Source organism: Arvicanthis niloticus, chromosome 17 (assembly GCF_011762505.2).
Source record: "Arvicanthis niloticus isolate mArvNil1 chromosome 17, mArvNil1.pat.X, whole genome shotgun sequence".
Taxonomy (NCBI): domain Eukaryota; kingdom Metazoa; phylum Chordata; class Mammalia; order Rodentia; family Muridae; genus Arvicanthis; species Arvicanthis niloticus.
Window position 1 is genome coordinate 17,139,299 of NC_047674.1, and position 26,057 is coordinate 17,165,355.

The window sequence follows — 26,057 nt, forward strand, 5'->3', positions numbered from 1 at the left end:
TACACAGAGAAGCCCTGTCTTGGAAAAACAAACAAACAAACAAACAAACTTTGTTTACTAACTTAAAAATCAGTATATAAAAAAGATACTTTTGTTTTATCTACTTTATCATTTTAATAATTTATAAAAAGATGATAAATCTGGTCTGCCATAAGCTGTTATTTCTTAACAGTTTCTTTTTATCTTACTGCTGTCAATTAGCAGTTAGGGTTTTAGCCAGTTTAAATACTTTTTTGCTGGATTGGAGAAACAGTTCGGCTTGCTGCTCTCAAAAAGGACCGGGTTCAGTTCCCAGCACCTACATGGCAGCACACGACAAGCTATTACTCTAGTTCTAAGGAATCTCATGCCCTCTTCAGGCCTGTTAGGGCACACATGTGGTACACAAATAAGCACTTATACACAAAATAAAATAAATAAAAGTTTTAAATAGAAATCCAAGAAAGTTATAATGTACAGAAATACAAAACACGCACACAAAAGAAAAACTCAGAGAGCTGATGCCTTTAATCCCAGCACTCTAAAGGCAGAGGCATGTGAATCTCTGTGAGGTCAAGGCCAACTAGGGCTACATTTTGAGACACTGTCTCAAAACCAAAACAAAGAAAATGCTTTTGCAAGGTGGCATATGTATTTTTTTTGTTTTAAAGAAAAATCAGCAAAAATTGCCTACCAAAGGACATGTGCCACAATGCCCAACCTGGGCCTTTGAGATGAGTGACAATGAGCATAAATTTTCTGAGACACCATGTTTTAAATCTGGAAAATGTTAGAACCCTCTATGTGTGTTGTGCTGTGTCTCAGTCACTGTTCTACTGCCCTGAAGAGACAAGAGCAAGGCAACTCTTATAAAGGAAAGCATTTATTTGGGGGCTGGCTTACAGTTCATGAGTTTATTCCATTATCATCATGGCGGAGAGCAGGAAGCCATGCAAGCAGACATGGTTCTAGAGAAGTCATTGAAAACTACATCCTGCTCCACAAACAGAGAAAGAAAGCCACTCTGGTCCCAGTGTGAGCTTTTTGAAACCCTCAAACCCCACTCCCACAATACACTTCCTCCAACAAGGCCACACCTGCTTCAGCAAAGCTCCACCTACCCCACCTACGCTGACTAGGCTACACCTACTACTTCTCAAATAGTGCCCCTTCCTGGTGACTAAGTGTTTAAATATATAAGCCTGTGGGAGCCATTCTAATTCACACAGCCAGGGGCTAGAATCTTTCTTAGTCTCATAATCCTAAGTTGCATATAAAGCCAGAGAGATTAAGTAAATTGTGTAGATTTACTTGATGAAACCTGACACTCTGCCTGATTCTCCAGCTTGTATAGATTATATTTTTACCTTTCCTTCTCCAGTGGCTTAAGCATTCTTATTTGGTTAATTCCTTTAAACTGGCATCTCTGAAAGAAACATTTAACTGTCTTCCTTCTTAGGAGGAGATAAATGATACAGATGTGAACTTGAAAACTCCTCAGAATGAAGAAAAGGCTGATGATCCATTGGTGGTTCTAAAAACAATCTTACTGCAGGTACAGTGAGTCTTTGTACATATTTGTGGGCTTGTATTATAGATACATGTGTATGTTGTGTGCATTTGTATATGTGGTATATTTATATGAGAATATCAGATAAGGTTGCTTTAGGGCTACCTCTAAAATGGAAATTTTTCATTTTAACTTTTTTTTTTTTTTCAATCAGGATCTCACTGTGTAGATCTGGCTGGCCTGGAACTTACTTTGTAGACCAGACTGTCCATGAACTCACAGAGATATATCAGCCCTTGCTTCCCTAGTGCTCGATTAAAGGTTCCTGGTACCACACACTGATTTGTTTTGAATTAATCACTAGGTGTGGTGGCTCTTTCCTGTAATCTTTTATCTTGAAAGGCTGAAGCAGAAGGAACACCTTGAGTTTTGAGCCAGCCTGGCTAGAGAATGAGAACTTGTTTTTTTGTTTTGTTTTGTTTTGTTTTGTTTGTTGTTGTTTTTAAAAATCCATTTGTCTTGCTGTTGGAACCACTTGCAAGGAAAAAATGATAATAAGGATGAGGAATGTGGCCTCATTGGTAAAGTGCTTGTCTAGCATTCAAAGCCCCAGGTTCAATCTCAGGACCACATAAAGTGATATATGAAGTGCGTATAATCCCAGCACTTGGGAAATGGGGCAAGAGGACCAGAAGTTCAAAATCATTCTCAGTTACATAACTAACCTGGGCAACATGAGACTCTGTCTCAAAACACACAACAGAAGAGAATTTTAATCTGTGGCCTTGAAGTCCTTGTCTCTAATCACAGTCCCGTTCTGAAGCACTGGATGCTAAAGATTCAACATAAAGCCTGTGTCAGCCACATCATCCTTGTTTATTCTTCCAAAATCATAAATGATGTCAGGAATGTGGCAGACCTTGGGACTCCCTCTGGATGGTGCTCTTTGAATTTCTGATTGTGGCCCTTGGCAAATGGATTTTCAAGTCAAGGTCTTATAAACCGGTGCTCAAGGTTACTTTAAAATATATAGCTCTGATTGATCCCATTATAAGTTTATACTCTAGGGAAGATGAGCAGGTTCACTTCTATTGATCCCTCTGAATTTGTGGTGTAATTATTTCTCCTCAGATGTTAACTGACTGTATTTCTTTCATAAGGAGGAGGCCAATCAAATTCCTGTTGATCAGCTGGGCCAGAAACTCTTGAAAAAAACAGGAATATCTTGGAACAAGAAGTACAGGAAACAGCATGGACCACTGCGAAAGGTAGTGCTAGCATCAACATAAGAAGTCCTCTCATCCCAGGAAACCATATCACAATCCCAGCAACACAAATTCCTATGTAGAAGAAACTTTAAAACAGATTAAAATGATCAGTATTTTTGTTTAGTGGTTAGAATTCTGCTGCTGTGTTACAGCTCACATACGACATATTTATGTTATTTAGTGTCTTTAGAACTTGAAGTTTTAACTTCTTTTTTATTTCTCATTAATAAGGTGTATTTCCTTGCTTCTTTCCTTCCCATTGAGGATACTGTCAAAGACTTTTCAAAAAAGCCAACATAGCTTCTGATGTTATTGATGTTCTCTACTGTTTATCTGTTTTCTATTTTATTCCTGCTCTTATTTTTAATTGTTTCCACTCCAAGAGATTTGATTCAGCAAATGGAGAGGACAACCGGTGCCATAGAGGAGAGAGGAATAGACTTAAGGAAGCTGGAGGGAGAAAGACAGTGGGCCAGGGTTTCTTTGTTCTCTTATCCCTTTGCAAGAACTTGAATAGTCTTTGAGGTTGTTGTGACTTGAGCTTCTTGGACTGCCTGAGCTTCCAGATTAGCTTCCATGGTAGAAAAGGTTAGTATAGTTAAAGTATAAAGTGACTTGGTCCTGTGATTCTTCTAGATATATACAGTAAGCCATCATCAAAAATACTTTTAAACTTTGTGATTGCCTTTGTTTAAATTGCTTTTTTTATTTTTAAAACTTTTAGATTAGCATATAAAGTAATAGATTTCATGTTGAGTTATAATGACCTGTTTGTCCTCATCCTTATGCTCATTAATCTTCCTCCCACACGACCGTCCCATTATCCCTCCCCTTCCAGGTGGTTTCCTCTCTTCCTCCAGCTAATCTCAGCTTCCATTTCTTACTGCATATATTTTTACCATCTACTTCCCACTGCTTTTAAGATCTCTTGTTTCTTGCTCATGATCACATATAATACATGCCTATATTATACCTATATATGGATAGCTATAAATATATGTTTTAAATCAAGATTCCACATATGAAGTGAGGTATATGTTAACTGTCTTCCTAAGACTAGTATATTTTGCTTAATTTAATGATTTCCAGTTATATTCATTTTCTTACAGATGTTATGATTCCATTTTTCCTATGACCAAATAAATTTTTATTATATACATGTGCTACATTTTTGTTCATCTTTTGACAGCTATGCTACTTCAAATAGTGTAACAATGAACATGGATGTGCAAATCACTATGGTTTGTTAGAGTCCTCCCACTATACACTCACAGTTGGCACAGCTAAGTCAGATAGTAATTCTGATTTAGTGTTTGATCCATACTTAACTCCATAGTGGCTGTACATGGTTACACCTTTTCCCCAAGATCCTCTCCAGTGTTTGTTTTCTTGATGACAGCCATTCTGACTAGGGTAAGATTCAATCAAGGTGGGTTTTGTATGCATTTCCCTTGGTGACTAAGGATGATGATTACTTTTTAAAGCTTTTATTTGTCATTTGTGGGTTTTTGGTTTTGTTTTTTTTTTTGTTTTGTTTTGTTTTGTTTTTTTGTTTTTTGTTTTTTGTTTTTTGGTTTTTTTTTAGAACTTTATGTTCATTTCATTAGGCCATTTATTAAGTGATTTGTTATTTTGGTGGGGTTTTTTGGTATTCTTTCTATATGCTCAGTATTAATCCCCTGTCTAATTGTAGTTGTAGTTGGTAGTTGGCAAAGATTTTTTTCATTAAGTTTTTTCATTTTGGTGGTTCAGGTTTTTTGTTTTGTGATAGCTTTTTAATTGAAAAGACTTCAAGATACAGCTGTGGGCAAGAGTTTTCTGAGAACACAGGAAAACAATCCCAAGAATTGGCAAATGTAAATCTGTAGAATTAAATGGCTACTAAATAGTTCAGAAATGTTTGTTCTTTCCAATTTTCTTCATTTAGGCACTTAAACAGCAAGTAGCCATTTGTTTAAAATAGCAAATAACAAATAGCAAATCTTAAAATAACAGTAGTGACATATTATTCAAATGCTTTTCACATTGTGGCTTGTCACCTTTCACCCTTGACAGAACTGATAGCATATTTAACAGGATGCTCCAACTTTGTCATAACCAGATGACAATTTTTCCCTGCTCACAGGCTAGCAAAAAAGAAAAGTGAAGTTAAAAACATCGAATCACACAGACAGACAGACACACAGACACACAGACACACACACACAGAAATTTTGTCTTGTTTAAAAACTTATTAAAAATTTTTTAAAGAATCCTAACTTTTGTTTTTGTTTGTTCTGAATAGTTCTTACAGCTGCATCCTCAGATATTTCTGCTCAGTACAGATGAAAGTACAGTCAGTCTTCTGAGGAACCATCTTACCCAGGCCCCAACTGATCTACAGAGCCGTGAACAGATTTTATACACACTTGCTTCAGAACCCCCAGGCTTAAGTGATAACACTGGTTGCCCACACTGGTTTGATATCAATGATTCCAAAGTCCATCCAATCAAAGAGAAAGATATCACACAACAGTTCCAGGGTGAAGAAAGTGCCTACATGCTGTTTTATCGGAAAGCCACTATGCAGAGACCCCCTGAAGGTATGGAAAAAAGAAGTGTTCTGCTTTGTCTTGTTAACAGCTTCAGCAGACATGCTTCAAATGCTGCCTGAAGGTCTGTCTTTTGAAGAGATGGTTTTACCTGGGCACTTTTACATATTTAAAACTAATAGAAGCATATTGTGCCAAATGAAGTCAGCTTGTCATTTAAGATTTTCTTACTTGATGCATTTCTTTATTTCAGCTGGAAATCATGCCTTATTTTTTAGTTTGTCATTTTATGAGGAAATGTCTGACATTCTTCTTCCCTTGTTCATAGTTACATTTTCCTAGTTGAACTTCGTTGGATGACATACGTTGGTATTGTGGTGGACAACCTGAGTGTAGTTGTCCAGTTAGGCTTGGCTTTGTCATTTAGCCATGTGTTGCTTTTGAGCTGTTAGTGGTCTTGGTCTTGTTTTCTTGACACTTTTGTATTCCAGCCTCTTGATTTCCTCAATATATTATGCTCTTGAGCAATTGAAATATATCTGAAGTACTCTGTTGAGTTTTCTGAGAGAACTTCTACTTTGTGAGCTAACCATTCCAATCTCAGCATAATAAAGAGCATTTACGGTAGAGATATTATCACAAGTAAATCGGTAAGACTGTCTTTGATCCCTTGCCAAAGTTCGCTCAAAAGTAAAAAGCTGCCGAGTGTGGTGGGTTTATATGCCTTTAATCCCAGAACTTGAAAGTCAGAGGCAGGCACATCTCTCTGTGAATTCGAGGCTGGCCTAATTTCATAGCAAAGTTCAGGCCAGCCTGTGTTAGTTAGTGAGACCCTGTTTCAAAAACAGGAGAAACCTTTTTAGATTAACAGAGCATAATTCCCATTTTCTTAGAAAATGAGAATAGCCATCATTTTTATAAAGAATAAAACAGTTATTAATTTTCATGAGGATTAAAGAAAAATTAACTTTTCTAGATCATGAATACACATAATTGCTCTTAACCAGAAAGGCTTTGTCTTTGGAAAGAGGAAAAAGAGATTCTAGCCTAGTAACATATTCCTGTAATCTCAGCTACTCAGGAAGTGAGGCATGAGGATTAAAGTTCAAGGCCTGACTGGGCTTTAGAATGAACTATAGGTTGCCAGCCTGGGCAACCCATAATTCTGCAGCCCAGTAGATTGCAAATTAAATTGGGATAAGAGGAAAAGAACTAGAGCAGTGAATGATTTTTATAATCATGACTAGTCAGAAATCACCTTCATATCTGTCTCAGTTATGGTTTTATTGCTGTGAAGAAACACTAGGACCACAGCAACTTTCATAAAGGAAAACATTTATTTGGGGTTCAGAAGTTTAGTCCATTATCATCATGGCAGGAACCAAGGTGGCATGCAGGGTAGAAAGGTGCTGGAGAGGTAGCTGAGAGTTGTATGTCCAGATCTGCAGGCAATAGGAAAGACACTGGGTCTGGTTTGAACATATGAACCTCAAAGCCCACCTCCAACACATTTCCTCCAACAAAGACACACCTACTCCAACAAGAACACAACTAACTACTAATCTACTCCCTGGTGACTAGGTATTCAACTCTGTTTTTATTCAAACCACTATAATATCTAACAGAAAAAGGTTGGTTAGGGGCTGGAGAGATGGCACAGTTATTAAGATCACTAGCTGTTTTTCAGAGGATTTGGGTTCAATTCCCAGCATCCACATAAAGACTCACAACTGTCTACAGTTCCAGCTCCAAGAAGTCAAATACTCTCTTCAGACCTTCAAAGGCACCAGATACACAGATTGTACAGAGACATCATGCAGGCAAGAAAAATAAAAAACCCAACCCATATGCATTAAGTAAATAATTCTTTTTAAAGAAAGAAAATATTAGACTAATTATTTTACTTAAGTGTACTACTGTACAGTCACAAATTTTAACCTGTGGAAATATGAAGTGAAAAATAAATCATTACTAGTTTGCTGACTATAATCTCAGTTGTTTTTATAAAAAGATTGATGTCTTGGGAGTGAGACTACAGATAGTACCCTAATATACTTTGAAAATAATTTGCAAACCAGTCATAGTGACTCATACATATAACCCCAACATTTGGGAGGCTGAGGCAAGAAGACTGTAGTGAGTTCAAGACCAACCCAAGACACATAGTCAGGTTCAGGCCAGCCCAGACTATAGCAAGACCCTGTCTCAAAAAGTCTAAATGAATAAGTGTAATTTAAAAAGATTTATTATTTTAAGTTATGAATGTTTGTCTCTTTTGTATATGTACCATATATGTGCCTGGTGCCCTGAGAGGCCAAAGGAAAGCATTGAATCCCCTAGAACTTGAGTTACAGCGGGTTGTTGACCACCATGTGGGTGTTGAAAACCAAACCTGGGTCCTTTGGAAGAGCAGTCAATAAGAGCAGCTTTTTTTCTTTTTTCTTTTTTCTTTTTTTAATGTAATTTTATTTATTTACTTTATATTCCAATCGCTACCCCCTCCCAGTCACACTGTCCAACAATCCTTCCCCTGTGTCCCTTCCCCTTCTCTGAGCAGATGGCCCTTCCCCTGGGTATCCCCCTACCCTGGCACTTCAAGTTTCTGCAAGGCTAGTAGCAGCTGAGTCACCTTCAGTCCTAATTTCTGAATTTTTACAGTAACCAACTGTTAAAATTATAATCAGTACAAAACTAGTGGATGTTCTTTTAAAAAATGCTTAAAGAAAGTTGAAACAATGAGATTCTTCTAGATTAGATTTTTTTTTTTAAAAAAATATCTTTCTTTCTTTCTTTCTTTCTTTCTTTCTTTTTTCTTTTCATTGTTCATCTGGCAAAACTAAGATCAAGAGAAAACTTTGTTTTCCCTTAAGTAGTCAATGGTAGTGCTCCTGGCTTCCAGCATGAGTGTGCACCTGCATGTATGTATGTCCACTATGTGCATGCAAGTGTCTAAGGACAACAGATTCCCTAGAATTGGAATCACGGGCAGCTGCCTGATATATTAGGAACCAAATTCCAGTCCTATGCAAAAGTATCAAGCATACCTAATCTCTGAGCTATCTCTGCAGCTATTTATCTTTGTTTGAGAGAATGTCTTCCAGTGTAGCCCAGGCTGGCCTCCCAACTCAAGCAAGATCCTTTGCCTTGGCCTTCCCAGTACTAGGATTGCAGGTATGTATTACCACACCTGAGTTCAGGTTTTTAATCCTACCTCTTTAGCAATACAGTTTTGTTTAGTCAAAACAAATTAATGGACAGTTTTGTTCACAGCTCGAGCCAACCCAAGATACAGAGTTCCATGTCATTTGCTCAAGGAAATGGATGCAGCCAACATTCTACTGCAGATGAGAAGGTAGTTTGAGTTACATTTGGTGTTTAGACAGTATTTCTGGAAAATACTAATCAGTTTGGGATATCAACATTCAATATGAAAGCTTACCAAAGTATGTATACCTATCAACTAGTTATAGAAAAGGTGTCATTTATCCATGTGTAAGAGTGAACAACATATGGTAACCATTGCTAAGTAAGGATCAGAGCCTAGGAAGCCTAGAGAAATTGGCAAGCATGCTACAGGAATTGTGCTCTGGCCTAGCCAAATTATTCCCATGAGTGTACAGAGAACTTGTCAATAAAACTGCCCCTCAATTTTAAGTAGTTGTAAGAACTGACACATAGTGACAGAAGACTAGAGGTAGGTTGATTCTAAAGGGGCTTAGTGTCAGTCATGGGGAGGGAGCTGTAATGGCTGGGCTGGACTGGTGGTTCAATGGTTAGAGCACTGGCTGCTCTTCCAGAGAACCCAGGTTTAGATCCCAGCACTCACATCACAGTTCACAATTGTCTGTAACTCCAGTTCTAGGGGATCCTATGTTCTCTCTGGCCTCTGCAGATACTATACACATGATAAATATATATAGGCAAAATACCCAAAATAAAAACAAAGGTTTAAAATAACTGAAGGCATAACTTAAGAACATGGCTAACCTTGAGCTCTAGAGACTGTTCTGTTGCTGTATTTGCTCTCCAGTAGTGTCAGCAGAGGGTTGGGGTGGGATCAGGGCCAGATAATATAGCAGGCTATGTTCAGAAATTGTATCATGGACTTGAAACTAGGAGTGAAAATAGTAGATCCAGTGAATGACATACCAAGATCAATGAAACTCTCAGTGAAAACTAAAACATTGAAACTTGTTAAATGCAGCAAATAGCCTGCATAAGTGACCCAGGCTAGCAGTTGCATCTTAAGAATTAAAAAGAAAACAGCAAAAGCTAAAACTAAAGTCCTTAATGTGGTCATCGAAAAGCTAATGTTCTTGTCGATAAACAGAATACATCTTAAGTATTGAGTCTCAGTGACTGCCTCATTCCAGCCTAAGGGAACAAGTTTGGTAACAGGCTTTGTGTCAACTGAGTGTACTAGAGGAGAGACTGTCACTTAGGATTTCAACCTGGAAAACAAACACTTAGAAGGATCTTAACAGCTGTCAGTATCTTCTGGGAAGGCCACAGGAGCCTAGTGGCCATCAGGATGGTGTTTGGAATTCACCTCTGAATATGTGGGCAGACATCCAGAATTCTGTCCATAGTTGTGACAGGACTAGAGAGAATGTGTACAGTGTCCCTGGAAACAGCTTTCTCTTAGAATTCATGGTGCAGTTCCAGCTGAATGTGTGCTGTGTGTTGAAAAGCCCAAGTAAATCATTTGGGCAGGCAGAAGAAAAAGATGTTACTAAGGTAGAGTGGAGAACTTGCATGTATGGTAAGGCAAGTATTTTTGCTCTGAGATAAAGAGCATTACCAAAACATAGTGTATGTGTGTTGTTTATGTCTCTAAAGGGCAGAATGTGACTCTGCAAACAGTACTTTTGAGTTGCATCTCCACTTGGGTCCTCACTACCGTTTCTTCAATGGGGCTCTTCACCCTGCAGTCTCTCAGACAGAGAGCATGTGGGACTTAACGTTTGATAAAAGAAAAACTGTAGGAGACCTCCGTCAGTCAATATTTCAGGTAATTCAACAGAAACATTAAGGACTTTCAGGCTGACTTTTTTTCACTTCATCTTAACTCAAGTTACAACTTTTCCAAACTCCATAGGGAAATTCTGTATCTGCCAGTGCAGAGCAGGATGAGCAAAACCCTCTCTTACTTAGAAGTCTGGATTGTTGTTTTGTTCTTTGTTGCGGTGGTTGGTATGAAGTCTTTTTAGATATAGTTCACTATATAGCCCAGGCTAGACTTGAAACCACAATCCTCCCACATCAGCCCCCTAATAAGTACTGGGATCACAGGTTTGTGCTACCACTCCATCTTCAGAAATGCTCTCTATGTGTTTTCTCAGCAGCTCTGAAGTGACTAATTGGGCATGGTATATTTTAATGGTGGCAGGAAATGGCAGCAAAGTTTTCTCTATTTTTAGAAAACAAATGAAAGAGAATTGTTTTTCAAAAGGAATAAGAGGAAAGGTTAAGCTCTTATTTAAAACAAAAACCAGTGAACACATTAAAATAACTAGTTTTGTACTTTCTAGCATACGATTATTGTTATTATTAGCTTGACTACTAATATCTGTATTTGTTATTCTGGTGTGAGCATGCTGAAAAGGCTCTAAACAGATCCTTTTGTTTGATATTTAGCTCTTGTTTCTATGTTTTTGAGATGGTGTCATACTATACCCTATGCTGGTCTCAGATTCATAGTAATCCCCCTGCCTTAGCCTCCTGACTATTGGATTTTACAGATGTGATTTACCAGACAGGCATTTTCATCTAGTATATGCCTCCAGATCATTTATGTGCCTGTGTTTCAGGCACAGGACAGTGGAGCTGCTTCCCATTTTTAATTACAGTGCTTTCACAAACATCATTTTATGTAGTTTCCTGCAACTACAGTTAACCGGGTTCTCCTGAGAGGAAGCCTGGGAATGAACAGGAATGGAGGGTGAGAGAAACGTGGAGCCAAGACAAAGTATTCTGATCAAGGCCCAAAGTTTAATAATTTGCTTTCACATATAAAGGGGAAGCCCCACACCCCACCCCCCCACCCCCCCCACCCACCCACCCCCCCCCCCCCAGTCTCTTCTCAGTTCAGTCCAGGGGCTGGGCAAGGATGTAGCAGTCCTGAAGGTGTCAAGGCTAGCTCAGCAGGCAGTCCATTCTTCTTAGCTCAGGTAGCAGGCTCCAAGGTGCCAAGGCTGGTAATGCAATGCATCTCAGGTCCTACTGTTGCTTGGTCTACTGTGGTAAAAAGGCTTGCAGGCCTGCTCAGGCCTGGGGGAAGGGCACAATTTTATTTGGCACTTTAGCCTCATGAGGGTGAGCCAAGTCCATTCCAAAAATGAAATTATGTCTTTCTTAAAGCATTCATTGTTGCACATGCACAGACATCTAGCTGCTATGATAGTGCTAGGACTTCAGCTCTGGTCTCTCCCTCTTTCACCTGGTATCCTGTCCCTAAGCCCCACTTTCTTACCACATACTACTGATCAAAGGGTTTAGAAAGCTAGGCCTGGAGGCGTTTGTTTATAATCCTAGTATTCTCAAGGCACGGTCAGGAAGATCAGGAGTTCAGGGTCAGCCTTAGCTACACAGTAAGTTTGAGACCCTATCTCAAAAAAGAGGAGGAGGAGGAGGAGGGAGGAAGAAGAGGAAGAAGAAATGAAGAAGGAAAAGAATGAGAAGAAGAAGAAGGAGGAGGAGGAGGAGGAGGAGGAGGAGGAGGAGGAGGAGGAGGAGGAGGAGGAGGAGAAGAAGAAGAAGTTGTTGTTGTTGTTGTTGTTAAGTTGGGTCAAGGATGCTCCAGAAGAAATTTAAATTCTTCAAAAATTTGTATCTAATTCATCAAAATTACCAGCTTTTTCTTTTATTTTCTTCTGAGAAAAGCAAACTAGTGTCTGTTTTGCTTCAGTTGGTTTACATGTAATCTATGCTTGAGTAGCAGGCACTCTAGAATCCTGTATGTATCTGACTTCTGCAGTAAAGGTCATTTCCGAGTCAGTTCTGGCAGAGTTCAGCTCAGAAGCTTGGTGCTCTGAGCTGTGGAAGGCATTCATTCCTAATGGAAAAGGCGTGATTTGTCTCTTATGTGTTATACTTCCCTGGCTATGCTGTCTACCTAGGATTTCAGTCCTACATTGCTGCAAACTGTTAACTTACATACAAGCCACTGTTGAAGGACCAGGAGATTGATACAGTAAATGAATCTTATAAATAAATATCTTATAAAGACATAATACCTTGTCTTCATAAGAGAAATATCTTATAATGTTATAAAAAAGACTAGAGGAAAAATATTGTTCTGGTATTATTTCAGTGAGGTTTCTGCCAGTACCTAGGCTCAGATTTAGAAATTTAACAAACCTCCATCTCTCTAGTACATAACTGATGCTGTACTTGGGGTGGGGGGAGTAGTTTGAGGGGAGATAAAACTCTGGGCCTCACACAAGCTAGGCAAAATACTGTATCATGGAGCTATACTCCAGCCCAAAATGCTACTTTTTAAATTAGAGTAGGGGGCTTTCCTTTTTATTGTCCCTGGAGCTATGTTGTTTTCTAAGTAAAACAGGGTCAGAAATTCCTAGGCCAGATTGCATTCCCAGAAAGCCCATCCCTATGTAAATTGAGTAAGATTGTTTAGATGGCTATTGGGGCTTATGCACCCATATTCTTCAGTCAGCAGTGGGTGCAGTCCGCATCCTTCAGTCAGCAGTGGGTGCAGTCCGCATCCTTCAGTCAGCAGTGGATGCAGTCCGCATCCTTCAGTCAGCAGTGGGTGCAGTCCGCATCCTTCAGTCAGCAGTGGGTGCAGTCCGCATCCTTCAGTCAGCAGTGGGTGCAGTCCGCATCCTTCAGTCAGCAGTGGATGCAGTCCGCATCCTTGGGTTTGCGTAGTTCATCAAATGATCTTTATTTCTAAAATGCGGTGTTGCTTAGGGATGGGGGTGTCCAAACTACTCTTCCTGAGTCAAGAGTTGTGCTGCTCATATGTGATGTGATGCTCATTGTTTTCTCACTCTAAATGTTCTCTAGCTATTAGAATTCTGGGAAGGAGACATGGTTCTCAGTGTTGCAAAGCGTATGCCAGCAGGACTTCATGTGTACCATAACCTCGATGGTAAGATCGATGCAGAACACAGCAACTCATTCTGTGTTTATCTTGGGGAGCTTGCCAGTCCTTCTCTGCCTCCTGCCTTTTTCTTTTTAATTACATTTATCTGGGCGTTGGGGGTGGGTCAGTATCTACATGCACAATGCATGTGTATGCTCATGGAAGCACAGGAGCCTTTGGGGACAGCTTACACAAGTAGATTCTTTGCTTCTATCATATGGGTTCCAGGATGGAACTCAGGTCATCAGACTGTGCAGCAAGTGTCTTCCCACTGAGCCACCTTGTCAGCCCTTCTGTCTTAGCAATCTATCCAATGTGTATATAAAATCATCTCAATATGGAATGCTCTACATTTTTTAAAAACTAAGACCACCATCCTACCAAAACTTTAAAATGCTTTAGGTATATAGTTATAGATATACACACATATACACAGTCACAAATGACTGAGCAAAATGGTTTAAAACCATTAAAATCTTATATATGTGGCTTTACCCACTCAACTTCAAATTTTGTAGCAGATAAAGACAAGTCTTTTGAAAGTTTAAAGGCATTTCTTCTCTGAAATAACAAACCAATATAAGAATAGTAGTGTTGTAACATACATTTATTTGTGACAACGGACACTGGCAGCAGTTTGGTGGTGATCTGGGCCATTTGGAATCTATGGGTAATTTCAGGTGATTTGGGCCTGTTGACCTCTGTGTGCCTTCCTGTCTTGCTGCTGTGATTACAAACCTGTATGATGGTCCAGATTTAAAATACACACACACACACACACACAATAGTATAACTAATAAAATAATTACTGCTTTTTTATGCTTTTTCTTAATAAGTGCCTTTTAAAATATACACTGGAGAGTCATGGTTCTCTTTAGCTTAGCTGTATTTGTGGTCATGGGAATGAATTGAGTATCTCATCTTTCTAGGAGATGAACTGACACTCTGTGAAGCTGAGATTGCTGATGGTGAAGACATCTTTGTATGGAATGGGATAGAGGTAAGAAAAATGGCTGAAGGAATATTGATAATAATTTAGGATATTTTCCAACTCTGTTGCAGGGCTGGGAATGTTGCCCAGTTGGTAGACTGTTTGTCTAACATACATGTAGCCTTGGGCCTAGTGCAGTTCCCAGCACTGCATAAAACTAAGTATGATGGTAGCACACACTTATAATCTCAGCACTCAGGAAGTAGAGACAAGAAGATCAAAATTCAGGGCCATCCTCTGATATATAGTAAGTTCAAGGCTAGCCTGGGCAACATGAAGCCATGTCTCATTACAAAAAGCAAACAAAAAACATTGTAATGAACTTTTATTCAGCATGCAGTTAGCCATCAGAAAATTACTGAAATGAACTGGGTATGGTGGTGCACATGTATTCCAGGGAGCCTAAGATAGAAAAACTACTCAAGTTAAAGGGCAACCTGGACCACATAGTGAGTTCCAGGCTAGCTCTAAGATATGTAGTAAAGCTCTGTCTCGGAAACTTAAAGGAGGTACAAGGAGAGAAGGGGAAGGAAAAGAAAAGGGGAAAGGAAAAAGGAAGGAAAGGAAACTTTGGAATGCTCAGTACTTTTGAGGTCTAGTCAGTGGTGTTTATTAGATAGATTAAAGAAATACTTGGATGGCAGGGGAGATTGCGCCATAGGGAAAGTACTTTAGGATTTGAGGTAGATGCCCTGAACCTATGTAAAAAGCCAGGTATGGTTACTTGCTCTTGTAATCCCAGCACTGGGGAGGCAGAGATAGACATAATTACTGGGGCTAATGACCAGCCAGCTTGGCCTACTTACTTGGTGAGTTGTAGGTCAGTGCATGACCTTGTCTCAAAAGGAAGAACAACCAAGATCTTGGCTGCACACATATATACATACATGTGTGTATTTACGCACACCTGTACACACAAATATACATGCACAAAGGTAATTAAGCACTTCCATCTTACCAGACTGTATGTCACATGCTTAATGCAGGATAAGTTAGTCATCAATGGCCTTCTTATGTAAATAACTGTAGCTTAGGCTACAGAGTGTGTGTGTGTGTGTGTGTGTGTGTGTGTGTGTGTGTGTGTGTGTGACAGCTGCAGGAATAGAGAAGTGTGTGTCCAGGAGTGCTAAAGTCAGAATGGCAGGAGTGAACACTGTCTCAGATGCCCTGTGGCCTGTCCCTGGTCCTTGTGCCTGTCCCTGGTCCTCTGGGTTTCTAGGGCTCATTGCCACCATTTGGGAACTCATCAATCTCTACTTTCAAGTCAGAAAAGATGGGTAAGAGAAATTTTCAACATAAAATTCAAAATTGTTCTTTTAGTATTTAAAAAGGAAGTGTGAAAAAACTATTCTCTTGGAAAAATATGGGTTGTACTACAAGAATAGGTTTTTCCTGTGATAGAATAATTTTTACTTTACTTTAATTTGGCAAACATAAATTTCACTAGTGTTGTATTGATGTTGTTGCAGGTTGGTGGAGTCCAACTTCAGACTGGTTTTGATTGTGAACCTCTGCTGTTACACATTCTTCATCTAGAACTAAGTGGTGAAGGCTCAAAGTGTGAGCAGTTGGTGGAGTCGCCACATGTCTTTCCCGCTAATGCAGAAGTGGGCACTGTGCTCACAGCCGTGGGCACCCCAGTAGGCATCATCCTCATAAACAGTGTGGAATCTGCAGGTGAAGAGTGCTGGACTGCTATTCCCAAAGAAGACATGAAGAAGACATTCAGAGAACAAGGTCTCAAAAATGGAAGCTTAATTTTGGTTCAGGATTCAGGCCGTGATAATAACAGGTAACTCATCAAAGAAAGAAATGGGGAGAACTTTCTTCTTTCTTTCTTTTTTTTTTTTTTTTTTTTATGGTTTTTCAAGACAGGGTTTCTCTGTGCAGCTCTGGCTGTCCTGGAACTCACTCTGTAGACCAGGCTGGCCTTGAACTCAGAAATCCACCTGCCTCTGCCTCCCAAGTGCTGGGATTAAAGGCGTGCGCCACCACTGCCCGGCAGGGAGAACTTTCAAAGTAATTTAGTTACAGCGTTGCCCTGTAGAACTCAGAAACTTTATTTGATAAGTGATAAGTAAATGTTCCTTTATTTCTAGCATTGAGTTGTATTTTGTTGTTTGTTCTTTTAAAAAAATAATGTGTGTGTGTCTGTGTGTGTCTGTGTGTGTGCACGTGCACATGTACATGTATGAACATGTATGTACATGTAGAAGTCAAAGGACAATGCACTGGAGTGGGCCCCTCTTTCCACCTTTTACATAGGTTCTAGGGATCAAGGTTGTCAGCTTGTGTCACAAACACCTTTACCCATACCTGCTTCAACATCTCCTGTTGTCCAGTTTTGAGATAAGATCTTGTGTAATCCAGACTAGCCTCAGCCTCTCCTTAGCTGAGGCTGGCCTTAACTCCTGATCCACCTGCCTCCACATCAGAAGTGCTAGTTGCATCAGGCTTAGCTCTTAAATGTACAGAAGAATGTTTGGGTTGTATAACTTAGAGAAAAAAAACCTGCTATATGTCCTCAATTAGTTGTCTATAGATAAAATCCTATCAAGTGAATTCTGATTGAGTTATAAAACTAAACTCTTATTCTCGCAAGGGAAAAGAGATTCATAGGACAATTTAGGCTTTCCTCGTGGTATTCTCTGTGATTCTTGGGAGAGACTCAGCCTTCTCAAAGGGACAATTGCCTGGAGAAATTACCCTGAACTGTGTAGCCATATCTGAAACTCTGAAGCTCTGTACCTTTGTGCTCCTGTGTCTGTGTCCATGCATTTCTGCAGCTTGTGAGAGATGCTGAGAAGCAGAGCCTATCGGCTTTTGTGGTCCTCCAAGGAGATGTATTCTTCAGCTGTGCTTCTCTGCCATGTGTATAGGGGAGTGGTTCATGTGTTCTTTATAAAAAGACAGTCTTCATTTAGACTTGGGAGATGAAGCAGAGACAGTTGAGATCCCAGCCCTCTGTTAGGATGCAGTTTCGATCATATTGGTGTCCCAGTGGCTCTCCTTTTCTTCTAAATTGAAATCATCATTTGGAAGGGTTTTATCTTTTTAAGCACACTAATGATTATCTCTCTGATAAATAGCTGTCTGTGTCTTGCCTTCCTCACATGTGTTTGTAAACTCTGTAAGCTCCTTTGAAAGCTTCCATCATCATTTGCCCAACTACTAAGTGAGATGGTATGACCCAGTGGTAAGGATGAGGACTCCAGCCAGTGCCTGGGTTGATTTCCAGACTGCTGTGTAATCAACAAAGTGAGCTTAGACAAGTTTATGCCACTCTCTGCTCAGTTTCTTCCATAAGATGAGTTGACAGTGAGTACCCACTTCATAGAGTGTAGGGACTGGAAGAGTTAAGTGGTCACACATTGCATGTGCTCATTGTGGTGCCATCTTTGCCACTGGCATCATCCTCTAGTTGTCCACTGCTGTGAGGTAGTTTTCATGAACATCTTATGCTTAAAACTGCGTTATATATTCTGAGGTCGGCTGTCAGAGTGCAATAACTGAAACAAAGAGTAGAATTGTGTTTGGGGTGATAAGATAGCATGGCCAAAGCAACTTATAAGTATTTAACTTGAGGCTCATGGTTCCAGAGAGTTAGGGTGCATGACCGTCATGGCAGGGAGCATGGTGGCAGGCAGGCATGGCATGGAGCAGAGAACTTAGAACCTTATCCACAAGTAGGAGGGAGGTAGAGAGAAAAAAGTGACTGACTGACTGACTAAGACTAGTAATGGTGTGAGCTTTTACAATCTCAAACCTGTCCCCAGTGGCATATCTCTTCTAACAAGGCCAAACTTCCTAATCCTTCCCAAACATTTCCACCAAATATTCAAACCTCTGTACTTCCCAAAAGAGCTTTTGATAGCCCATATATTTCTTCAGTCCACAGGAATATTTTGTTAGAAGAAACTTTACTTCTAGTCACTACCATAAAAAACAAAAGTCTTCAATGAAATAATTCAATGAAATAAAAACAAATGTATTGATATGTATGACTGTATATATGTAAGGTACTTTTGTGCACTGTCAATCTACATGTATGTACACAGTTGCCCTGCTGTTAAATTAAATCCAGACCCCAATGGGCAGGCTCTGATGGTCTTCTAAAGCCACTCTAGGGATTCCTGTGCAGGAAGAGAACAGGTGGCCGTTCCTTTATAGGAGTGACCCTTGAAGCTGAATGTAATGGTACATACATGCCTGTTTTCCCAGAACTTGGGAGTTTTAGGCCGCCCTTGGCTACATGATGAGTTGAAAGCCAATCTGGGCTGTGAAGACCTTACTTGTGTAGAAAAAAAAAAAATTCCCCTTGAAAACAGGCACAAATCATTTAACTCAGGATTTGGAACCATAGGCTACTGCCTCACACTGCCCTAAAAACAACTAATGTCACGGTAGCAAGTCAGTAGAGTGTGGTCCTGTCCCTTTAGTCCTTTTAGGGGACACATGCCAAGTCTGGACAGATACCCAAGGAAGAGTGTCTTGTAAGGACTCATTCTTTCAATGTTTTCTTCCTTACTTACAGTCTTCTGCCCAGACAAGGGAGATGGACCAACAGCATGAATGAGCTCAACTGGCTCCAAGTGAAAAATTTCTGCCAGTCAGAATCTGAAGAGAAGCAGGTTCAGATAGCCGTGACCATGCACACAGTAAGTAGATGGCCATTAACCTGGCTGGTAGTGTCTGGCAACAGAATTTTTTTTATTTATAAAACAGAGTCAGTCTTTCAGAACAACTGTGTCAATAGATATCATCTAAAGTCTTATTACTTTTATTACTGCTTATTTACTTACATCAACCAGTGGCCTGCTTCAAAGCAGTATGAGCTCTGCTTCTAAACTCCTCAGCCAGAAGCTTAGAACTAGAATGTGGGGCTCGCTGGGGCGGTTTCTGGAGTCCTCTAGATTGGATAAGCATGGAGAGCTATGGTCCAGGATCATCTCTGCATTGGTTAAAGCACATGTGTATATTTGTCATTTTTATACACTGTGTCCTATGTAAAACCAACTACCCTTAAAAAGTATTCCTCTAGCTATGTGTGAAGGCAATGATTCTGGTTTTGTTAAAAATAATCTCTGGTAACATTTGTTTGTTTGTTTGTTTGTTTGTTTGTTTTGGAGGAGCAGGTAGAGACAAGGTCTCTATATAGTCCCAGCTGTCCTGAACTGTCTAGGCTGAACTCAGACTCACAAAAATCACCTGCCTCTGTCTCCTGAGTGCTAAGACTGAAAGAATGCACCACCACATCTAACTACTCACTGCTCTCCTCCCAGTCACCCCCTCCAAGCCTTCTCCCTCCCCTGCCTCTCTGAGTGGGTGGGGCTCTCCTGGGTATCCCCCCACCCTGGCACTTCAAGGAAACAGATTTTTATATTTACTTGTTACTAGCATATTAATGATTTTTTTCTATACCAAAGAAATAGAAACTTACTAAGATGTTTTATATCATTTTATAATTTCTTTTAAAATGTTTTTCTTTACATTTATTTATTTGTGGGGACAGGCATGCATGTGGAAGTCAGAGTTCATTCTCTCTCCTCTATGCAGGTTTCAACTCAGGCCATTAGACTTGGTAGCAGACACCATCCCCCTGGAGCCATCTTGCCAATCCTTGGCATTAGAATTTCTTACAGAGCTTGATATTTGTTAGTATTCTTAGGAAGCCAGTCTAGGATCAGTGCACACCAGCACCTGACCCTGTGTAGAAAGTGCTGAAGACGTCCTTTGTCATTTGAGTCTGCTGCTGCTGCTTAGCACTTCGTGGGTTCTGGTAGAGGGGAGGGGCAGGTACATAATTTCTGACATCACTTTTACCTGTAAGTTTTACCATCATTTGATGCTCTAGAGGATATTGGCCTAAAGTGGGCTCAAAAAAAAGTCATTTAAATGAAAGCCATAGTCATCTTGGATTGCTGTTACACATTTTTATACTCTGTTCTGGGGTCCCAGACCCATTGTCCCCATTGTGAGGAGTGGGCCTGACACTGTTTTCTTTCCTTGACTCTTATCAGGTGAGTGGTTGTCAGTTTATTGCTTTCCAGTGAGAACTATTTCTTTCATTTTCATTGGTATCCTTTTGTCCCAGTTAAAATCAGGGTAAAAACTTAACTATTAGGATCAATTCTGAGCTTTTGCTTTCAATCTTACAGAATAATGTCAGGGATGGCTAAAAAACTCTGTAGGCAAAGCAAATGTCAGGTAATCTCAAAATGATTTCTGTATAAACACTGATAATTTTCATTTTCATTTTCATCTTCATCCATTCAACCTATACACAGTCATTAGTTTATTTCTCTATTTTAGGTGGTGTTTGATATTCGAATTAAAGCCATAAAGGAATTAAAATTAATGAAGGAACTAGGTAATCATTTCTATTTGCTTTTTGGTTTTTTCTTAGTTTAATTTTGTTCTTTTATTTAAAAAATGGAAGAGTACAAAACAATAATTTAAGGAAATCTCTCATACCTACCACCCAAAATGGACAAATGTTAATATTTTTTTCATGTGTTCGTTTTTGAAACATAAAAACAGTTCTCTGTGTCTTTCTCAGACCTATCTTCCTTTCTCCCCAAGACAGTGAGATATCTGACTCAACTGTATTCATAATGTACTATATGTCATATGCTTAGGTATATTTGTATGTTTTTATAAAACTTATAGTGGGAAGTCTACACATTTACTGCTCATTCATGGCTTCATTGAGATGTAAGTTAGGTATCATAGTGTGCACTTATCCTGAGTGTGTAAATTAGTGACAGTCAGGAATGTAGAGATGTAGAACACCACGTCCAGTTTTAGAACACTCCCATCACTCCAGAAATATCCATGGTCTTCTGTCAGCTCATTTTCTGGACGTTTCCTATAAATGGAGCCATGGGGTTCATAGACTTTTGTGTCTGGCTTCTTATTGCCTAGCATACAAGTCTTTGCGGTCTGTACACTATTTAGAACCTTCCAAGAGTTTAATCTCTTCTCATGGTAGCTGCCATTCAGTTGTAAGGATGTTCACACTTCAGTAGCCCTTTTGGAATAATGCTCCTGCACACACTCCGACGTGAGTCTTTGTGTGGACGTGCGCTTCAAGGCTCTCGGTTAGACTTAAAACATTGTACTACTGGGCCATCTGGCAAACTCATGTCTAGTTTTATTAGAAACAACCATACAGTTTCTGAAGGCTGAAGCATTTACCATCTCATTACTGTGTCATGGGTGCACTTTCTCCAAGTCCTTGCTAATGTTTGTCATTGCCCCTTTCTGTTGTCAGTGAATATAAATGGGTATCTCATTAAATGCAAGAATACAACATTAATATGCAGGAATTTGTCAATAACAAAAACAAAATGGATATCAAAATTGAGAAAACCAAATTTATTTATTTATTTGGGGTTTGTTTTATTTTGTTTTGGATATAGGGCCTCACTATATAACTCAGGCCTGCCTGGAACTCAAAATCCTCCTGCTTTAACTTCCTATGTTAGAATTTCAAGTGTTTGCCTTGATATGTTTACCAGAAAACAAAAATAATATCATTATGTATTAAACATGTATTTGGAAATATATATATATGCAGGATCTGTACACTGGAAACTAGAAAACATGCAGAAAGAAACTAAAGAACAACACATGAATAGAGGGAACAGGAGGCCATGTTCACAGATCAGAAAACACAATATTGCTAAAAACTTATCTTCCTAGATTCAGTGTTTTCTCACTCAAAACACTAGCAGTTTTATTTCTTAGCAGATGATGCCATTCTAAAATTTGCATGGCAATACAAAGAATTCAGAGTAACCAGGTATGGTTAGTTTCAGCACTCAGAGGCAGGTAGATCTCTGTGAGAGCTTAATCAGCCTGGTCTGTATGAAGCGGGTTCCAAGCCATCCAGGGTTACATTGTAAGCCCTTGTCTCAAAAACAACAGCAACAACAAAAGCCCTCAAGTAGCCATAACAGCTTTGAAGGAATGCTGCAGGGTATGGCTTCAGACTCTTCTGTCACGTCTATTGGCATCTAGGAAGATGTGTAGAGCATATAGGTATATTCAACCCACTTTTGTGTACAGTGGACAAAGAAGAGTTTTTGTACCTTTAAGGCAGTGTTTCAAGAAAAAGCCAGTGTGCTATAGATAGTTCTGGATCATTGGCTTCCATGTGTGCAAAAATGAACTTCATTTTTACCTTCCATCTTGTAAAATATTAACTTTAAATCAATATAAAACTAAACACTAAAACTAAAAAGAATAAAATTTCTTGAAGAAAGCATATAAGAACATACTGATGACTTTACTATATGGAAAAGAATTTTTTAAGCACATTCAAACCATGAAAGAATATATAAAGAAAAAAATATAAATTACCCAAAGTAGCCACAACAAGTACTCTTCAAAGGACATTTGAAAAAGCAAGCTATGAACTAGGAGAAAAACTTAGAAAATACACATTTATACTTGGATACAGAATTTATAAAAAGTACTTGTAACCCAATCCAAAGACATCTCAGCCCAAATCAGGAGACTTGCCTGTGAGAGAGGGACAGTGTCAGCAGCTAGCAGAAGGAAGTTATAGCACCTCTGTCATGGGTAATACCCAGTCTCAATAAAACGAAATGTGGAGCTCCTGCGTGCAGGGAGCAGAAGTGCTATATTCTCTTTGCAAAACTTAGGGTTGGTTTTGCTTGGTTGATTTTTGTTTGCTTGGTTTTTTGTTCTTTGGTTTGGGTTTTGTTTTGTTTGGTTTGGTTTTTTATAAATTCAAACATTTATGTATCAATTTTATTTCTAGATATTTACTGGAGAAAAGGTAAAACATACAACCTTATAAAAACATAAATGTTCATAACCCAAAACTGGAAACAAGCCTCATGTCTATGAGCAAGTGAGTGAATAAACAAACTACAGCTGCCTGTCAGTGGGCACTGTGGTCTGAAGAGCGGCACTCTCCACACAGCATGCATGGCTCTCGGAAGTCGTGTGCCAAATGAAGGGAACTAGACACAAGCAAGTGTAAAGTGATGTTTCTACACAGGAGGTGCTTTAGGAAACTAAAGTTTAAGCTGCAGTCACAGAAGGCAGATGCAGGTCGGTGTAGCGGTTGACTGCAGAGTAGCACAGCAGGAGCTTCGAGCTTGAGGGTGTGGTGTGTGTGTTTACCCAGCTCTTCAGCTGGGCTCTTAAGACTGGACTATATTACTGTAAGGAAAAATACACCAGTAAAGTTTACCAAAGGCATATGGCTTATTCAGGAAGTGGGAATCAATACTGTGCCCAGTAACTGATTTCCTCATCCTGATGCTTTTTCTCCCTCCACACTATGTCTCATGCAGCAAGGGGTCTTACCCACTTCCATGAGCTAGATTCTGGCCCTTCTCAGAGCTCTTTGTGCTTTTCCACTAACTTTTTCACTAACTCGGAAACTAACTCCTGTGGGACCTGCAGTCAGGACCTGTCTATCTATGACTTCATTGCCACTGTCCTTCTGAGTCACAGCAGACTATATAGGCTGCCTTTGGGAGCCCCTTGCACAAGCTCTTGTCTACCTCGAGACTGACCGTGCTCTGATCTCTGGGCTTTCTTGCCTTTGCACTCTTATCTCCTAACTTGAGCTATTCATGTGTTCTTAACCTAAATATTCTCTTTTATTTCTGACCATGCAGTCTCAGGCTTTTGGCTTCACTCCTAACAACTCTGTACTTTTGCTTCATAGCATTTATAGCTGCAACTGCCTTTTTTATTTGTACCATAACCATTCACTTCTCCCACTAGATGAGACTGTGTAAGGGCAGAGTTCATGGCTGTCATGCTTGATGGCTGTCATGACTGATATGAGGGCTTTGTTTTGCAATGTTACCTTGCCTCAACCTTGAGTTTCTGGGCTCAAGAAACCCTTTTGCACTGGGCCATGTAGCTTGAACTACAGGCATACAGTGCCATACTCAGCTAGGACTGAAAAGAATGACTTTAAAGCACTGTACTTAAAAATCTACTTTCTTAAATTAGGGAAATACTTTTATCTACTTCTTTAATAAGAAATTTATATTTTAAAATGTATGCCAGCTTCATAACAACACAGTACATAAGACAGAACTCTGGAGTCTCAGGAGGAAGAAAGTCTGTCCCACTCTATTAAACTTAGACCATTTTAAGCCTGTGCATTCTTGTCCACTCAGAAGTCTCGACACCTCTTCCTTCCAAGTCCATGCTTTGTACTGTAAGAGTTCTATTTTGACTAAGAACTTAGTGTGCTCCTTCCCAGGGTCAGGAGTCTGCATCCTCAACAGTGCATGCTGGCCTCATCCATTGCTAAGTGTGTTTGAAATGCAGGTGGTCTGCTTTGCACACTTAGAATTTGCTTAAATTTCAGTTAAATAGTTCAATTTCTGTGAGCATTTGGCTAAAGCCTACCCACAGTTACTAGCTCTGTAGTCACAAATCAGACCAGTCACTTCCCTACTTTCAAATTCAGTGGCGACTGGCTAGTGTATGTCCCACGCATATCTGCACACAGACAGTAAAGTGTGTAGTTCTGCTCCCTCTCTCCCAGCCATAAGCCTACCTGACATTGTACATGAATAGATCATGAAAGAAAGCACCCAACGAAACAGAAGTCACAATAGGGAAGCAGCCACTGTCCACAGGGATGGTGACATAGCTGATACTCAAGAGGCTTCAGACATGCAGCTAAGGAATTTGCTAAAGGCAACGTAGCGATTTAAGTGAGGAAGGTGATAAAAATGCAACATTCCAGGAGAAATGATGCTGGAGAAAGACTTCACATTGAACAAGCTCGCAGAGGTGCTCTCCAACATCAAATGCAGAAATAGTCTTGGGAGCTGAGCTCATGGCAGAAGTACAAGCACTTGCCAAGGGGCAAGAAGTCTCCCCATGCCCTTGTCCATGCTCTGGATTTGGTTCCTGGTTTATATTTTGGAGATTGGGTCTCACTGTTTAGCACTGGCTGGCCTAGAATTGACTCTGTAGACCAGGCTGGCTTCAGCAACCCTCCTGCTTCCTTCTCCCAAATGCTTATAGTAGGGTTACATAGCATCACACCCTGCTTTTGATCAGTGTCCTGCAAGACAGAAATGTTCATCTCTGGTTCTAGTGTTTTAAATGCATGTATATGTGTTCATTTTACTTTTTTCTTTTCCTGAACCATGTGTAACCTTACAATTTTAATGTTTTGGGGAAAAGTATGCTAAAGTCATTGGCTGGTTGTAATTTTCCCACTGAGCCATTTCAGCTATATATATGGTATTGCAAGGCTACAAAGTGAATATTATCCACATATGAGGTTTGTTTTGGGGTTTTGTTTCGGTTTGGTTTTTGGATTTTTGACTGTTGGAGTATTCTGTTCTGTTCTGTTTTGTTTTGTTTTGTTTTTGAGACAGTATCTCACCTGGAGCTTTGCTTTTGGGGGGATGGAGGTTAGCCTCTTGTACTTACTGTCAGGGGGTGGAGGCTAGCCTCTTGTACTTACTGTCAGGGGGTAGAGGCTAGCCTCTTGTACTTACTGTGATTAACATAGTGGAGTATTATTACTTAAGAGCTCTTTGCTTAGTAGTTAACCACCTTCTTTTCATTCACAGCTGAGAATAGCTGTTTGAGACCCATTGATAGAAACGGGAAGCTTCTTTGTCCAGGTAAATCTTGGTAGCTTTCAAAGGCT

At 39.7% G+C, this 26,057-nt stretch overlaps 1 protein-coding gene across 9 annotated transcripts in view; it reads left to right on the forward strand.

The window, feature by feature from the left end:
• Usp40 (ubiquitin specific peptidase 40) overlaps window positions 1-26,057 on the forward strand; it is a 73,986-nt gene that overhangs the window by 22,384 nt on the left and 25,545 nt on the right. For 7 of the 9 annotated variants that reach the window (XR_013104598.1, XR_004608553.2, XM_076914836.1 and 4 more), the window contains 11 exons: window positions 1,439-1,534; window positions 2,650-2,757; window positions 5,042-5,339; window positions 8,559-8,640; window positions 10,128-10,299; window positions 13,317-13,401; window positions 14,325-14,395; window positions 15,856-16,178; window positions 18,921-19,044; window positions 20,699-20,756; window positions 25,978-26,031. Coding sequence is in view for 6 of the 9 variants with exons in the window: in XM_076914836.1 (XP_076770951.1) it covers window positions 1,439-1,534; window positions 2,650-2,757; window positions 5,042-5,339; window positions 8,559-8,640; window positions 10,128-10,299; window positions 13,317-13,401; window positions 14,325-14,395; window positions 15,856-16,178; window positions 18,921-19,044; window positions 20,699-20,756; window positions 25,978-26,031 (1,471 nt within the window). In the remaining 3 variants the exon portion in view is untranslated. Of the gene's footprint in view, window positions 1-1,438; window positions 1,535-2,649; window positions 2,758-5,041; window positions 5,340-8,558; window positions 8,641-10,127; window positions 10,300-13,316; window positions 13,402-14,324; window positions 14,396-15,855; window positions 16,179-18,920; window positions 19,045-20,698; window positions 20,757-25,977; window positions 26,032-26,057 lie in introns of those variants that run through there. The other 2 variants (XM_034521718.2, XM_076914839.1) reach the window with 2 other exon arrangements.